The sequence below is a fragment of the Strongylocentrotus purpuratus genome, unplaced genomic scaffold (assembly GCF_000002235.5).
Source record: "Strongylocentrotus purpuratus isolate Spur 01 unplaced genomic scaffold, Spur_5.0 spur5_scaffold_21, whole genome shotgun sequence".
Taxonomy (NCBI): domain Eukaryota; kingdom Metazoa; phylum Echinodermata; class Echinoidea; order Camarodonta; family Strongylocentrotidae; genus Strongylocentrotus; species Strongylocentrotus purpuratus.
This window is the reverse complement of record NW_022145607.1, coordinates 20546022-20563388: the sequence shown is the minus strand read 5'-3', so window position 1 is coordinate 20563388 and position 17367 is coordinate 20546022. Positions and strand designations below refer to the sequence as shown.

Sequence of the window (17367 nt, the reverse complement as noted above, 5' to 3'; positions counted from 1 at the left end):
CATACCTTGTGGATCACAGTCTAGACACATGTCCGCTTGCTGGTGATCAGAGTGTGTGGCAGTGGTTTACATCCTGTGGGCTTTACAGGGATCAGGTTCTTGTACTCCAGCGTGTCTCTGCAATCTTATTTGCAACGAGAGCTGAGAGAGTCTTGGCCTCTTTGTGATGACGACAGAAGGAACTCGGCGGATCTATTTCGAGTCGGTTGGCCCCTGTTAATTTCCCATCCTTTTTTTGTGTTTCTCCAATTGTTACCATCCTTTGTGCTCGACCATACTGTTTCTAAAGGAACACAATGTGAAGTCACAGCCAGTATGGGGGATGGAGGCTGATCAGTGCTTCTGTGACACCAGTTCATTTCTTGAATGGCAAATAATTTGACACATCGGTGTATCATAGTTTTTAATCCCTTTTGACCTCCCAAAGAACCAAACCAAGATGAAGACAACATCTGTATCACTTTACCTTACAAAATATTGCTATCTGAAGTCTTGCTTGTATAGAAAGCTATGAGAATGTCGGCTGCTTCGTGGTGATGTTAGAGGGAACTCTGCAGATATTCTTCTGGTTGTCTATCCCCATTATGTTCCCATCTCATTCCAAGGTTTCCTTTCTTTGGGCTTCACATGCTCTTACTAAAGAACCAACCTGTTTCATCTCTGGAAGGGCAGCTATGTCCGAGACATCGGTGTATTTCCTTTGATTGCTGGCCCCATGGTTTCAGTCTCTTCATGAAGACGTCAAATGGAACTTGCCATGGGACACGTAGATGTACTTATGTCTTATTCTTCCAACTATTAATTTTGTCTGGACTCGTGTTCTTCCCTTTTTCTGCACAACATCTGATGGATTATGCTGTGAGAGAACTCCTGAGTAATTCTGTGCCACTCTGATGCTAGCCCTGATGAGAGGTCATCAGATGGTCATCTGCTTTGCCTACAAAGGGTTTAGACAATGATGAAGAAGACTCGCAACATGCTATCCACGAAATATGACATTGCGCTTCACCTCTTGTTACATGCATTGTAATGTAATGATCGATAAAGCATTATAGACAAGTGGGGAATATGAAGTACCAATTGCTCAGGGACTGGCCTATGTTGAGAGCCTACCCTTTTCACATAAATGTATTATTGTTCCGATGTTTCTTCCTTATCTTTCAGAGTTGTGAGGTGAAATGAATCATACACATTCCATTGCTGCACAAAACATTTGGTTTTCGTATTATTATTACGAATGGGTAAATGACCAAGAACCAAAACGACAAAACAAAACACATGCAAAAACTGGTTGCATACTTTTTTTCTTTTTTGTGTATTTCAAATATTAACTCTAAGATGAATGTTCATTTGGTATTCATAGCAACATAACCATAATATGTACAAAAAGGGGAGTGTATTAAGACAGCAAAATAGTTGGTACTTGTTTTCCATGGGTCTTTGAATTGAAGAAAAGAAAAAAATAGAATTAAAAACAGAACTCTTGGTAAAACAACAAAATTGACTTTGTTGAACATTATGATATCAGTCATGGTGGATTTGTGTATTAAGGGCATGAAGAAACAGAGAGGCTTGGGTATTATAGGAAGGTATAGAGAGACAGCATTTGATGGATGGAGAGATATAGAAGAGAGGGAATGTGAGAGGGAGGGAGGGGATGAGGTAATGAGAAAGAGAGGGAGTCGAGAGTAAGAGAAAGGATGGTGGGGTAGAAGGAGGGATAGAGAAACTGCAAAAGAGGTCAATAGATTGAGAGATGAAGGGAGGAAAAGAGAAGGGGGGGGGGTAATTGAGGTAATGAGAAAGAAAGGGGTTTGGGTACCGAGAGAGAGAGGGGATGGAGCAAAAGAGATCAATAGATCAAGAGATGAGGAGGAGGAGAGAGAAAGTGAGAGATATAAGAGGGGATTGTATGTTCATTTGATTTATGTATCAGTAAGTTACATATGCTTTGTAATACAACTCCTTGAAAAATGCTACCAAGAAAATAATGCTACTTTAATTATCAGAATATGACTCGTAAATATTATCGCTATCCATGAATTCTCTGGATAGTTGAAACCAAAATTGAGGCAAAACCAAAAATGTTAATATTATCATCATAATTGTCGCCCTCAGAGACGTCATTGCCCGGAAAACGTATTGCATTGTCTCATATACTCAAGGCAAGACATAATATCATTAAAATCACAATTGAAGCACTTACATTAGGGAGGGGACATGTCATGTGTTATGGTATCATGTGTCCTTCTCTGTACATCGAAAAAATGGGTCTCCTGGTACTGACGTCACAGATTGTGTGATTTTGGCCCAAAGACCACAGCTTAGACCGGGTGGCAGTTCATTTTTGTGAGGACCAGGGCCCATCCCATTGACCTACGAGGTCAGTTGTTCCGACACTTTTCACTTGAATAAATCATTTGGGCTGCCGTTTTTTTTTTTAAATCATTTTTTCCCCAATTTTTTAAAATAAATATCATGCTCCTCAAAAAAGTTATACGATTCACGTTTTTTAATATCAATGTTATCTCTCGTGTGATATACCATCATAATCGACTTTGGTATCATTAAAATGCCCGTTTACTCCTACTTTACCATGATGCCCTATTTGTAATTATTATGTCGTCATTGAATGTGCACGAGTCCTGCATTTGGGGGCCCAAAGTAAAAAGCGAAATCTTGCAATTTTCCATTTTGTTTGGAGTATGCATTGTGTTTGATAATGTTGAAGTGGTATTGCATGAAAGTAAATGGTGTAATCTATTCTTTGGAGGATGGAAGGCGTTAAGTACGATCTATCTACTAAAAGTAAGAATGGCCCAAGCCAATTTTTTTTCTTCTTCAAACAAAATAAAACATTGCTTCATTTATAAATGACCACCTCAACAATATCTAAATGTATTTAATTTAATTTGCCATGTGGGGAGGGGGGGGGGTCATATTCAGGTGTACTGTATATTCCACGATTATGCAATCCTTACGAAAGGGGGGTAAACGGGCCTTTTAACGATACCACATTCATTTATGATGGTACATTAACAAGAGAGATCTTAAACTTGAATCTTACAACTTTTTTGAGTAAATGATATATACATAGTCATTTTTTTCTGTTGCATACTTAGCAAACATAACGTGAACTTCATGAAGATAGAGTATTTGAATGATAAAACTACTCCCCCCTAAAGTTTATAGTTTTGTCTCATTAATGTGTGGTGAATTTCCTTTTTTTATCTGTTGAAATTGATTTGTTTTTTAATAATATATTACAAATTTACCAAGTTCTTCATGTAGTTTACCTTATGTACAATGGCAGAGATAGGGAATGGGGAGAGAGAAAAAGAGAGACAAAGGATGAGACGAAAGGGGTGGTCGTGGTGGTGGTAAGAAGGCGTGAAACAAGAGAAGAGAACGATGTTGAGAAACAGAGGGAGGGGAGGGGGTATAAAATTAAAGGGGCAATAATTTGACGAATGGAGTGAGTGATGGTGAATAAAGAGGAGATGAGCGAGAAAAATGAAAGGGGAACAAATGTAAAGATAACAATACACACAGAGAAAAGTGATAGAGGTAGAGTATAAAAGGGCAAGATAATGGTGCGAGAGTGTAACGAATATAGTGGGTGAGGTAAAAGAAAAAAGAAAAGAGGGGGCTAAAATGTAAAAGGAACCAAATACGAAGGAACAAGATAGGGATGGAAGATGAAAATGTAATGGAGTGGGGGAGGTTTAAGAAAGAAGAAGACTAAATGCCGAATGTAAAAAAGGAGCAAAATAGAAAGTGGGTATTGAGGGAGCAAGAAAGGGGTGCAAGAAAGGGGTGCAAATGGAGTAGGAGGGTTTATTAAAGAGAGAGGGTTATAAAGTGATAAGAAAGGGATGTAAGAAAATACAAATGGAGTGGGGCGAAGATAAGGAAATGAAGAACAAGGTAGAAGGGGGGGGGGGGCTTAACTTTAAGTGTTAAAAGAACATGAAATAAATACAAATAGCCAAAAGAAAAACAAAATGACAAATGCATTTAATCAAAACGCCGTAGACGCACAAAATAATAGGTGATACAATTTACTTGTTCGCAAGTACATGTATAACTTTAAAAAACTTATTTGTCAGACAAACCAATCAATCAAAATTTAATAACCAATAAGAAAATTATGAGTTTTTGATGACATGAAAAACTTTGAAAATCACAAGACAAATTGGCAGCTCACTCATGAGTCTGTGACGTCATTGCCTTTAACTATCCACTTATTGTTTTCTTGTTATTGATATAATAAATTTCTCATTTTCCCCATAATAATCTTATTCCTCACACCAGCATCCAAGCTATAATGATATTAATATGTTTTTGTGTGGATGCACTAATAAAGAATAATTTTGTTCAAATAAATCATGACAAATGTGAACTATTTATATAAAAATCAATGATTATGAATATACAATATTCTGAAAAAAGTAAGCAATTCTTCAAAAATGTCATGCACGCATAATGATACAAGTCATATACCCTAGGCAAAGGCATGGATAAATCCAAGTTTTGGGGGATAAAAAGGGAAATTAATGGATAAAAATATATAAAGCAATTGATAAATGGTGAGGCAATGACGTCACAAACTGATAACCAGATTGGCAATTTGTGTAGTGATTTCCATTGTTCCATAGTTTTGTTAATACTTTTTCAAACATTCATAACTTCCTTATCAGTTATCCGATTTTATTCAATTTTGTGCTCTGTTTCCCTTGTTTTTCTGCATATATTAAATGCAAATTATTTTTGGAGTGGACTCGGCCTTTTAAGAAATTGACAGCCCCGAGGTAGTGCTTAGAGACTATTTATTTTGACAAGAGTTATGTGGTTCATTTTCATCTCATAATTATGTTTTGGTATGTAATCTATACCAACGCCGATGAATAATTGAAATATTTAAATGTAGACCAAATCCAAGAGACACGGAATTAAATTTCTAGAGAACTTTCAACTTTGAATTAAAAAAATAGAGACAGATCAACAAACTAGTGATATAATATACTAAGTAATGAAATGCACGTCATTTGATTTTCCAATCAACCATTTATCAAATTAATGAAATATTGAATTTTAATGTGTTACGGAATGATATGAATTTTTTTCATTTTGTAACAAAGCTAGTTTGATAATTGCCATATTATTTTATGAACTTGATGAAAGATTGATAGGAAAATCAGCTGTAGTGAAAGTTCCTGATATAAATTTGTAGATCATACCATAAATGTGTTCATGTTTATCAAAATGTCTATAATATTCTTTATAAAACTTTATACATTCTCTGAAAATGTAATTCCATAACGTTTGGAATTGACCAATAGTAAATTTAATATTTGGGGTTAATTCCCCTTACCGATCTCACAAAGGAAAAACTGTTGTCTGTGGTTGTAAAGGCAGGAATCGCATGAAAATTATTAAATGAATAATACTAATACTAAACAAAAATAATTGAATTACAATTCAGGCACTTGGTGATGCAATGTGATAAGAGTACATTGTATATATTGGTAATAAATTTTTTAAAAAGTAAATAAAAGGTTGCAAAAGATAGTATAACAAATTTCGTATCTCTTGATTTGAGTAGGATTTGCATAATGATCAACTTGGGCAATAAATATGAATATTTGTTGATAATTATTCTAACATCATGGTTAAAAGCTGAAATATAAATAGAGTAATTCAAACATATTTTTGCAATGTTCCATGCACACCAACTGGATATTTGGCGAAGAAAATCCCAACTCAAAATTAAATTATGCAAACTTGGTTAACAAAAAATGCCCGACTATGAAACATGGATCTTGTTTGAATATTATAACTATTTCAATATTGCCATTACATTTTATGTAATATAAACCGATAGGGAAGTTGTATTGGAAGAATGTACCAATCATTGTTCGGCCACTGAAACACAGGTTTTGCCAATTTTAGACAATTTGAATTATTTATAAATAATTTCCAGCACTTCATATTAATCAATTTCTACGTTTTACCACTGACATTTGGTAAAATACAAAATGTGATATCTGTTATCCTAATCTAAGCGTGGAAGATGACATTTTTTTTTGGTAATACATCATTGTGCACCAAAAAGGCAAATGTAGGCTGTCAATTGCCAATTTGAAAAATAACTTGTAACAAATAAGTGTAAAACATTATATACACTGTACACATAGCACTGCAGCACCAACAAAATCATGTACCCTTAAATACTGAATGTAATAATTATAGGAATATACATGTATGGTAAAACATTTTTGATTTTCATAATCTTAAATTATTTAAATAACTATCCTCAATACAAACGCTTAGGCGTAGAAACTACAAATTCATATATATATTCTATTTCTAAGGCTATGCAATATCTACATGTTCATGAGATTGCTTGATTTGATTAAAAATACAGTTATTTAGCGATTTAAATCAAACGGCAAGAGAAAACCTTAAATAATGTATTGATGCATTCATAACATATTATATATGTTTCATTTACTTCTCTATATGACTAATTCTCGTTTCACAAACTCAGCACCTTATATATTTAATACCAACATTGTAATAAAATGTGATTAAGATTTGGCGTGTGCACTTACATAGAATTTAATATAAGTTGCAAAGAATTATACTAAAAATGTGGAAGTTTGATTTTGAAAAGCGCATATGCAGCTTTGATATGTTCACTAGGGTGCGTTTACTTTTTATCCAATGTTATATGGCCATCCGAAAAATAATGGGGGTATAATGGAAACTGTTTTATATTCTGTAAAAGTCGGTCATGCTTAGGGCCCCTATTTGTGAAATCATGCGTAGGATAAAAGCAAACACGTTTTTTAGGGACAGTATACCTTCGATTCTTTATCTTCATTGATCACAGAAAATCACTGCGTTATCATATTAAAAACGCAACAACTTTGTGTGATATTACATAATCATAAAGAATAAACTTACAGCATTCTAGGTTCAGAGCAACGTATCGTTACACTGCAAACGTTCATATGCCATCACACTAATTATAATGAAATCATATAAATAGTTAATTAAATAATGGGGGGTATTATGGAAACTTTCTTATATTCTGTAAAAGTCGGTGATGTGTTTAGGGCCCCTATTTGTGAAATCATGCGTAGGGTAAAAGCAAACACGGTTTTTAGGGACAGTTTACCTTCGATTCTTTATCTTCATTGATCACAGAAAATCACTGCGTTATCATATTAAAAATGCTTCAACTTTGTTTGATATTACATAATTATGAATAATAAACTTACAACATTCTAGGTTATGAGCAACGTATCGTTACACTGCAAAGGTTCATATGCCATCACACTAATTATAATAAATCATATAAATAGTTAATTATAATATCACAATAACTATTAAAGCCTAACACCCATGGACAATTATCCCCAGACATCTCCTTGTAAGTGTGTAGAAAGGGGCAATAGTATAGGTAGACCCAGCCATTGAGGAGGGTGGCTGGCATCTGGGGGTAGAGGGCACCATTTTTATCAGGTGGATGGAGTACAAATTAATAAGAAAACAGTTATTAGGGGAAGGGTAAGTGAGGGGGTCCCATGATTCCTTTTTCATGACCCCATTCCCCACTCCCTTTCATTTTCTCCAATTTTTTTCCTTACTCTATTTTTTCTATCATTCATTGCGGGGGATAGGGGTACGGAAGGGCCTCCAACTCCATTTCCTTGCCACTGGCACCATGTAATTATCTAGAGGCGTATCCTCATAATTGATAAACAAGTGAAAGAATCCACCACAGACGAGAAGCCATATTTACTCAGGTAGCCCCCTCATGATGTAAAAGCATTTTCTTGGGCCTTCAAAGGGGTCAGGGGGCTACAACCGGCTTCACCCGAAGCTAGATACGCCACTGATGACTGTCTGAAACTATAAAGTCAAATCATTGAAGTGGGTTCACTCTTAGAAGAAATGCCACCATGATCCATCACCGCCCGACTGAGCGTCGGGTGAGCTGCCCAACCGCGATCGTCGTGACCCGAAGTCGGCCGCCCCTCTCCCCGATGCTATACTGGCTCGTATGTCGACGATCGACCGTGCCGACTTGACGCTGACATCGGAGCTTGTCCCGTCGTGACTGGCGGGGATGCTGAGCCTACCCTGCAGCGGTCCACCCGGTCCACCACCACCTCCTAGTCCAGCTCCACCGCTGACCTGGCCGCCTGGTTGGGTGCTGGAGTCATCGTCCTCGGATATTACTCGCTCCCACTTGTGGCTTAGCAGCTCCTGGGAGTCGGTGTCAGCGGCATCGAGGGCTGGCTCGACACCGGAGGCTTGGGCAACTGGGAGAGGAAAAGACAATTCCACTAATTTGTTAAAATGTCAAAATTATATGTTAGAACATTATGATGCATTAATACACCAAACAAAAAATGTCTATGTGGCTCTTAAAATATGCAATGCCGTAGCTATGGATAAGGGGTAAGGGGGCAGGCACAGGGACATGCATGCACGAGCCCCCTCACTATAAACAGAGCAAAATTTAAAGAACAAATGAGGCTCAAGGTGTCACCTTGGGGAAAGACAAAATAAAGAAGAAAGTATGACCATCTCACACCCTCCCTTTCATGGTAGAATGTCATCTACCCAACATGCCCTCCATGTCTGACCAGCATTACTTCACTGATACTGATCAAATAATTACGTAAGGAATGAAACGGTACAATTGACCTTCAATACAGCGAGAAAATCCACAATTTTGTTTAATATACTGTCCGACCACTTGCAGTCACATTTGCTTCTTTCTTAAAACGTCAATGTCTTGCCGACTTTTTGTCATTCTTTCTATTGTAATGGTACTTTCCCTTATAAAGAAGTCCCGTCGGTCGATTTCACCACTGAACATGTCTTCATCAGTTTTAGTTTTCAGAATCAATTTGCCATTCCACTGTGCTACACTGCTACGTAACAATCAATCTAATTTAGAAACTTACGCATACGGGCGTCGCATAATTGCATGAGTGCCTGTACGGATTTAGAGCACGCTATTTGCCTTCAATCTTATCATTCCGATTCAATTTAACATCCTAACAATCAATTGATTAAACCTAGCTCGTGTCTAGACGATTCCTTCATCAAAATTACACCTTGGCTTTAACAGCTCAAACGATAGAGAGAGGAGGACTCAAACGTACGATTAATAGATTATAATGGAGTATAGCTAGAGCAAGAAAACAAATTGATTTTGGAAATTGAAATTGGAATGGCATAAGGTGACACAAGTAAAAACAGAGAGGAACACAATGAAAGATAGAGAGAAGTTGAGAAATGGAAAGAGAGATGAAGAAAGGGAAAGAGAGATGAAGAAAGGGAAAGAGAGGTGAAGAAAGGGAAAGAAAGATTGGGAAAGAATGATTGAGAAAGGGCAAGAAAGGTTGAGAAAGGGCAAGAAAGGTTGAGAAAGGGAATGAGAGAGAGAGAGAGAGAGAGAGAGAGAGAGGAGGGAGGGAGAGAGAGAGAGAGAGGGAGGGAGAGAGAGAGAGAGAGAGAGAGAGAGAGAGAGGGAGGGAGAGGGAGAGAGGGAGAGAGAGAGAGAGAGAGAGACCGACCCGGGGGAGGGGGTGGATAGAGAAACCGGAGTGAGACGGTTTGAAATTGTAACCAGTAAAACCTGATAACACTGTACATGATGTTTAGAAATAGGGCGGGGCGTTTATAATTCCAGTTCTTTCACTGGACATGAATGGAATATCACAGTTTGGGAGTCCTCCTCGAGATCACTTGATTTGGAGTTAAAATCTACTCTCAAAAGTAGGAACGAAATTGTCATATTTGTGTTATGAGCTGAATCGGGCAAGAAAACATAGAAAAAGATAACTATATAAACACGTAATTATAAAGTAAAATTCAAACCATCGTTCTCGCCGGCCTCGACAGTTTCCTTCTCGATGCGTGCCGTGATGGGAGGTTCCATGGGCTCGTCGATGCCGTACAACTTTTTGGTGATGTCCTTCCCAATCGTTGTCTCGAACACCGAACGGAGGAAGGGCTCGCGGCGGAGGAAGTTTTCCAGCTTACGACGTCGCCACTGGATGTAACGGCAGTCGATGTCGGCCGTGATCGTCACCTGGGTGGGAGGAGGAGGAGGATAAGTCTGATGACGGTGGCAATTGCGGTTTAAATCCATTGACGTTAAGAAAGATTAATGTAGAGGCAGATGATTGAGGATTTGACATTTGAGTGGGGGTTCAAGTAAAGATGGAGTTAACATTTGGGGGGAGGATGGGGATAAGTGACGGTGGATGAAATATTTGTTTAATTAATGGCGGACAGAACATTTCGGGAAGGAGTGGAAGGTGGTGAGGGGTAATTTTGCAGATTAACATTTGGGGGATGGGGTGGAAGGTGGTGAGGGGTAGGTATTGCAGATTAACATTTGTGGGATAGGGTGGAAGGTGGTGAGGGGTAGGTATTGCAGATTAACATTTGGGGGATGGGGTGGAAGGTGGTGAGGGGTAGGTATTGCAGATTAACATTTGTGGGATAGGGTGGAAGGTGGTGAGGGGTAGGTATTGCAGATTAACATTTGGGGGATGGGGTGGAAGGTGGTGAGGGGTAGGTATTGCAGATTAACATTTGTGGGATAGGGTGGAAGGTGGTGAGGGGTAGGTATTGCAGATTAACATTTGGGGGATGGGGTGGAAGGTGGTGAGGGGTAGGTATTGCAGATTAACATTCGGGGGATGGGGTGGAAGGTGGTGAGGGGTAGGTATTGCAGATTAACATTTGGGGGATGGGGTGGAAGGTGGTGAGGGGTAGGTATTGCAGATTAACATTCGGGGGATGGGGTGGAAGGTGGTGAGGGGTAGGTATTGCAGATTAACATTTGGGGGATGGGGTGGAAGGTGGTGAGGGGTAGGTATTGCAGATTAACATTTGTGGGATAGGGTGGAAGGTGGTGAGGGGTAGGTATTGCAGATTAACATTTGGGGGATGGGGTGGAAGGTGGTGAGGGGTAGGTATTGCAGATTAACATTTGGGGGATGGGGTGGAAGGTGGTGAGGGGTAGGTATTGCAGATTAACATTCGGGGGATGGGGTGGAAGGTGGTGAGGGGTAGGTATTGCAGATTAACATTTGGGGGATGGGGTGGAAGGTGGTGAGGGGTAGGTATTGCAGATTAACATTCGGGGGATGGGGTGGAAGGTGGTGAGGGGTAGGTATTGCAGATTAACATTTGGGGGATGGGGTGGAAGGTGGTGAGGGGTAGGTATTGCAGATTAACATTTGTGGGATAGGGTGGAAGGTGGTGAGGGGTAGGTATTGCAGATTAACATTTGGGGGATGGGGTGGAAGGTGGTGAGGGGTAGGTATTGCAGATTAAAATTTGGGGGATGGGGTGGAAGGTGGTGAGCGGTAGGTATTGCAGATAACATTTGGGGATGGGGTGAGTTTTCAGGTAGAAATTGTGTATAATTCAGATGAAGAAGTAGAAATGAAGAAGGAGAAAAATTTAAAAAAAAGGGAAATAAACCAAGGAAGGAAAACCAACAGGAATTCAAAAGAACAAAAAATGGTTTTAAAAAGATGAAAAAGGGAATAATGTTCATGAACAAGTTGGTAGGTTGAGTGAATATTTTGATTGACAGTAAAGTGACATTTGAGTTATGGGACGAAATGGATAAAAGGGGGCAAAAGAAGACAAAGTTGGATTCAAATGTCATTCTAAATATTTGACAACAAACGGGGGAGAGGGGATATGGACATGGTGATGAAATCTGGTGACATATGAGGGCAAAAACCGGCTCATGAAACCCAATACGCGAGAATGCCCCTCAACCTAAATATAATATTTTGTTCGGAAATGTAAGCCCCCCCCCCCCCACATGTTGCGTCTAGGCACAAATTATAATATCCCTTTGATACTTAATGGAATTTATGACAAGAATCCTTAAGAAAAATGTGGAATAAACAATTATGTATAGATGAACAGGTACTTATTGGATAAATATACTGTAAAACTACGTAAACATTCATCCTAATGGATTATGTTTTATGTAATGTGTCAACACTTGGCTAACGTGATCGCAAACATTTTCGAAAAATCAACTCGAGGGAAATTTCAATATCGTTTAGTACATTCCATAGAAATCATGTTCGGGTTACATAATACATCATAGTCATGTTCGCATATTTCAATATGTGACGCCCAAGGCTGTAGGTTTATATTTTCGGAAGTGCACGTCTAGTTGATATCGTGTTGGCTGTAAAAAATGACATATGTCGTACATAATTTATGTATATTGAAAATATGTAAATGAATACACAAATAATAACTGTAATTAAAAGTTAAAAGGCAGATGAATTTGACGTGAGGTGGCCATGTCCATAATTATATTCACCACAATTCAGCGGACAATTAAAAAAAAAAATCATCCCTTACTTTTTAAAAAAAAGGCTAGAATGAAGCGGAAGCTATAAATGGGGATACGAATGAAGCTTTTTGATGAAGGCCATTTAATGGTTAAAGCATGTCGCTCAAGAATAGGAATTTTGCCTATACATCCTACCCGATTGCGTCTTATAAAGAACCCATGGCAGTGGTTTAGAAGAAAATTCAAATGGCTGGCTAACCACACGTCGATAATCCCTTGACAAGCATTAGTTTGAAGGAGAAGAAAACTAAAATGTTATGCGGTATTGCATTTCATTTCTGTCAAAATGACAGTTACTGTCGCCATTGTTTTTCAGCAATGAAGAGAGAGATTATAAAACACGACATAACACACCGCAAAGATGGGAGGAGATCGAGAGAGAAATATATCAAGAGAGAGAGAGAAATAGGGAAAGAGAGGGGAAATATGAGAGGAGAGAGAGGGAGAGAGGGGAGAGGGGGGGGAGAGAGGGGAGAGAGGGAGAGAGGGGAGAGAGGGAGAGAGGGAGAGAGGGGAGAGAGGGAGAGAGGGGAGAGAGGGAGAGAGGGAGAGAGGGGAGAGGGGGAGAGAGGGAGAGGGGGAGAGAGGGAGAGAGGGAGAGGGAGGAGAAGAGAGGAGAGGAGAGAGGGGAGAAGGGGAGAGAGGCGAGAGAGGGAGATAGGGGAGAGGGGAGAGAGGGAGAGGGGAGAGAGGGGAGAGAGGGAGAGAGGGGAGAGGGGAAAGATGGAGAAAGAGGAGAGAGGTCAGGAGAGAGAGAGGAGACCGGGGGGGGGGGGCGGGGGATGAGAGAAGCGGAGAGTGCAACAGGTGAAATTGATAATATCAATTTCACCTTTTTCACATATTTCACCTGTTCTGCTTTCCGCTTCTCCCTTCTCCCCTATATGGATGGAAGAAATAGGAATGGAAGAAATAGGATTGGTAGGAAGAGAAACGGAGAGCGAGAGATGAGGGGAGGGGAGAAGAGAGAACGAGAGACTGAATGTATGTAGACATACGCGCTATTTAATGTGTTACCGATATTCAGTTTGTTAGAAAACGGTTAGAACAAATAGAGGAATAAGATTTCTCGCGGACAGAGAACGAAAAGATATACTGTCTTCTGATAGCCAAGAGGGTGTTAGCTCTACTGTATGCAAAAATAAATTATCAATAAATGATCAATAAATGCCCCTTTGAAAGAAAGAAAAACAGAACGAAACATAAAGCGAAAAATTCTCTGAACATTTTGGCAGTATATCGCAAGATGTACTTCTCACCTGAAATTTACTCTTTGTGCCGTCGCTGCTAGCCTCCCACTCGGGAGAGTCGAGAAACTGTGTAGGATGGATGTAGTGCAGAAACTGACCTCCTGCTGAAACAATCATTCTGAAAAAGAAAGAAAAACAAAACAAGATAAATAACGTCAATGCATATCTATCGCCAATGAAAATGTTTTGTTCAGTAGCACATCAAATAAGTATTAATGTATGGTTAATTACTTGTTGAGGTTATTCTGAAATCTTATTTTTAAAATGTTTTTAATTCTGAAAATCTAAAAAAACCTTCTTTGGTTACTTCATGATGTTTCTTACATATTTTGTGTTCCTAAATTCTGTATATTAATTTCGCTATGATGTATAATCGTTTGCATAGAGCCACAATAGCATAATAACGTTGGCATGGAGTTAACGCCCTATGAACCAAACAAATGACATATTATACGTGTCCGTTAATATCGTTGTACAATGTGTGACCATCGATTTACTAAAGCTTTAGTACAGTAACTCCATGGTGTGACACGTATTTCATTATTAATAATGTGACGTATTAGCCCTGCATTGTTAATAATAAAACATGATCTGGGCTCTTTTCTCCTTTCTACGTTTATATAAATTTGTTTGTAGTATTTATACTTCCTTTGTTAATAATAATGATTGTTAATAAAGTGATATTGAAACAAAACCGTATATGTAGCGCCAATGGGTTAAAACAAATTCTTAAAAATAATCATGGATTAATTGTTCATCTATCAACACTCAAACACGATAGATATCTTATTGTTCGGAGAATGACCCTACACACTTATAGCTACGAAATATACGATGATGCACTGCAAATAATGTATGATAATAATGCAGCCTGTGTAAGAGGTTGGCATTTACGCAATATCACGCAATGTGTGACATCTGTAAGACAATAATTATCAGGAGATTGCAAACTAATATTGTTACAAAGTTACGTAATATATGACGTTTGCGCGGACAATATATTCACTGACGTACAGAAAAGAAGGAGGGATAGAATAAAAGCCACAATGTTGTCATGGCAACACATGATGAAGATGGGGATTTGAGAATGTCTTCTATCATCTTGTCTGCATCATGAGCGGCTGAACAATAAACAATTCCATGAATAATTATCTTCACGAGACGCAGTTTGGTTGAAAATACGAGCATTGGATGTATAAATAAATGTTTTTTAAAGGGAGTGTTTAGGAGTATTGGACAAGGTCCTAGGAGGAATTCAAGTGGGGATGGGGACGGGGACGGGGGGAGGGGGTTACATGCGGAGGGTGTGAGGTCGTAAGAGACATGCATTCTGTGATCCAATAGTTAATTAAGGTAAAATAACTACCTCTTGGTGATTCAAAATTTGCTTTTGTTAAATATGTGGATATTATAATGTACATGGTTGGGGTAGTCGTGGCGATGGGTTTAAGGCTAGTTATATAGGTTAAGGATAGCTGTAGCGTTCATAGGAGGTTTTATTTATGTTTAAATCGAACGCAGACTCCAGCAATAAAGTCACCTAAAACTATGCAATATCTCGTCTGAGAAGTCGCTATCTTTCTTTTTCATCTCCTAAAAATTACTCATCATTTTTCTATTTCTTGTTTTACTTTTTTCTTCATTTTCTTATGAAATCTGCGCGTACTTCGATCGTATATGTAGTCAGTCTTTCGACGTTGAAGTACACATATCAACCTGTTCCAGTAAATCAAATCGTGACGTCACAATACCTTTAGAGCACCCTAATACGGCTAATATAATTACAACCTTATAAGATTACACATCTCGAATCTTGTATGATACTTGATGAAAGGGTTCCCTGCGGGAACTGACAATGCTTTTCTCTTCATGCCCAGTCATCAAAATGAAAATAGAATCCCTTTGAGCTAACATGCTAAAGCTAATAAGCTTCTCAAGATTAGAAGGTCAATAAGAACGCTCAAACGTTATAGAATGAAATAAGATTGGCATAAAGCACTGACATGAGCATTATATTACTTGAATATAATGTCTATTTTGAAGGGGATAATGATGTTGGAGGGTAGTCTTACCACCGTTCTACACACTGAAAACCTTCGAATAAACAATAGTCATGATACGGGATCCAAGAGGCAAGGGACGGGGTCATGACTGTGTCCCCAACAGAACCAAAGTTTTTGCCTCCAACTATGTCTCTTGGTAGCAATGTCTCAAATTTATCGGGTCATTACCTATTCCTCGGTTGGCGGCACAACTAAGAAAAAGAGGGACATTGCTCACGATAATTTTCGTCTGCTGGCAATATTTGAACATTTTGCCGAATATATTGAATTGGCCGATAGACATTTTGAAAGAGGGTGTCGATCGCCCCATGAATCTCATGTTGGAATGATATAAAAAAGAGTCTACCCTTTTACATAATGACAGGAAGCCCACAGGAAAACACAAACGAGACCTTGAAGCCGGAAAAGGGAAATCAATAATGAATTTGAATCAGTTTATTTCTAAAATGTCAGCAGAATCATGAGATCAAAATCGAAAACAAAATAATTCAAAAGCTTGATACGACATCTTGTATAAAACTGAGTCTTTTGATGGGAATTTTCATTGGCCTACATGACTACGCAAATTTAGTTTCGTCAAGGACCTGAATGGCCGTTATTTAAGAGAAAGGTGGAGGGGAGGGGGTAACAAGCCTATTTACAATTTATATCGCTAGTCCCGTAATTATTGCTCTTGAAAATCTTTTTTTTTTTCTTTTTTCAACTTCCTTAAAGAGAGGGGAAGGACGGTTTAAGGGATCAAGGGAGGAGAGAGAGAGAGCCAGTGAAGGGGGGTGAAGGGGTAAAGAGAGGCAAGGAAGGGAGGGAGGGAGAGAGAAGTAAGAGGGAGAGAGGGAGAGAGGGAGAGAGGGAGGGAGGGAGGGAGAGGCGTAAGAGGGAGGGAGGAGAAAGGCGTAAGAGGGAGGGAGGGGAGAGGCGTAAGAGGGAGGGATGGGAGAGACCGCGTAAGAGAGGCGTAAGGAAGGCGTAAGAGAGGCGTAATAGAGGCGTAAGAGAGGCGTAAGAGAGGCGTAAGGGAGGCGTAAGGGAGGCGTAAGAGAGGCGTAAGAGAGGCGTGAGAGAGGGGTAGGAGAGAAAGAGATATCAATTGGGGATAAAAATACACCGGTACGAGAAGACAAAATAGAGAGAAGGAAAGAATGAAATGGAGCGATATATTATATATATATACTTGTCTAAAGAGTGAGAGATAGTGAGAGAGAGAGAGAGAGAGAGATACAGACAGACAGACAGAGATATACAGACAGACAGACAGACAGAGACAAACACACATGCAGACAAAGGCATCAACATAGACAGAGAGAGACAGAGAAGAACCCCTTGCATATGGAGCAACCTCCTGAGAAAGCAGGTCATTTGCTTCTGATTATCTAGACCTGAGGCGTTGATTAAAGAGTATTGTGGTGTTACTTTCCGCTGATTCCGATGGGATACACTAAATCTTGCCCACAGTGCATGTACAGGGCCATTGATTAAAAACGTAGTCCATCATGTCCATAGAGACTTAAGACAATAGCGAATGGGAGCAGCGAAATCTAAAAGATTTTTCGTAGAAATCAGTGGCATAGCGCGATTCCTAAAAACAAGGTTGGTATGGTGGCCAGGTGGGGAGGGGAGGGGGCGTGTTTAA

At 39.1% G+C, this 17367-nt stretch overlaps 1 protein-coding gene across 1 annotated transcript in view; it reads right to left on the bottom strand.

The window, feature by feature from the left end:
- Positions 1–7061: 7061 nt before the first annotated feature.
- Positions 7062–17367, bottom strand: part of LOC100892960 (popeye domain-containing protein 3) — a 33339-nt gene continuing 23033 nt past the window's right edge. Inside the window, exons 3-5 of the mRNA XM_003723846.3 lie at positions 13684–13792; positions 9904–10117; positions 7062–8333 (exon numbers count right to left, since the gene is read on the bottom strand). Of these exons, the coding sequence (XP_003723894.2) occupies positions 7954–8333; positions 9904–10117; positions 13684–13792 (703 nt within the window). The 3' untranslated portion in view covers positions 7062–7953. The remainder of the gene's footprint in view (positions 8334–9903; positions 10118–13683; positions 13793–17367) is intronic.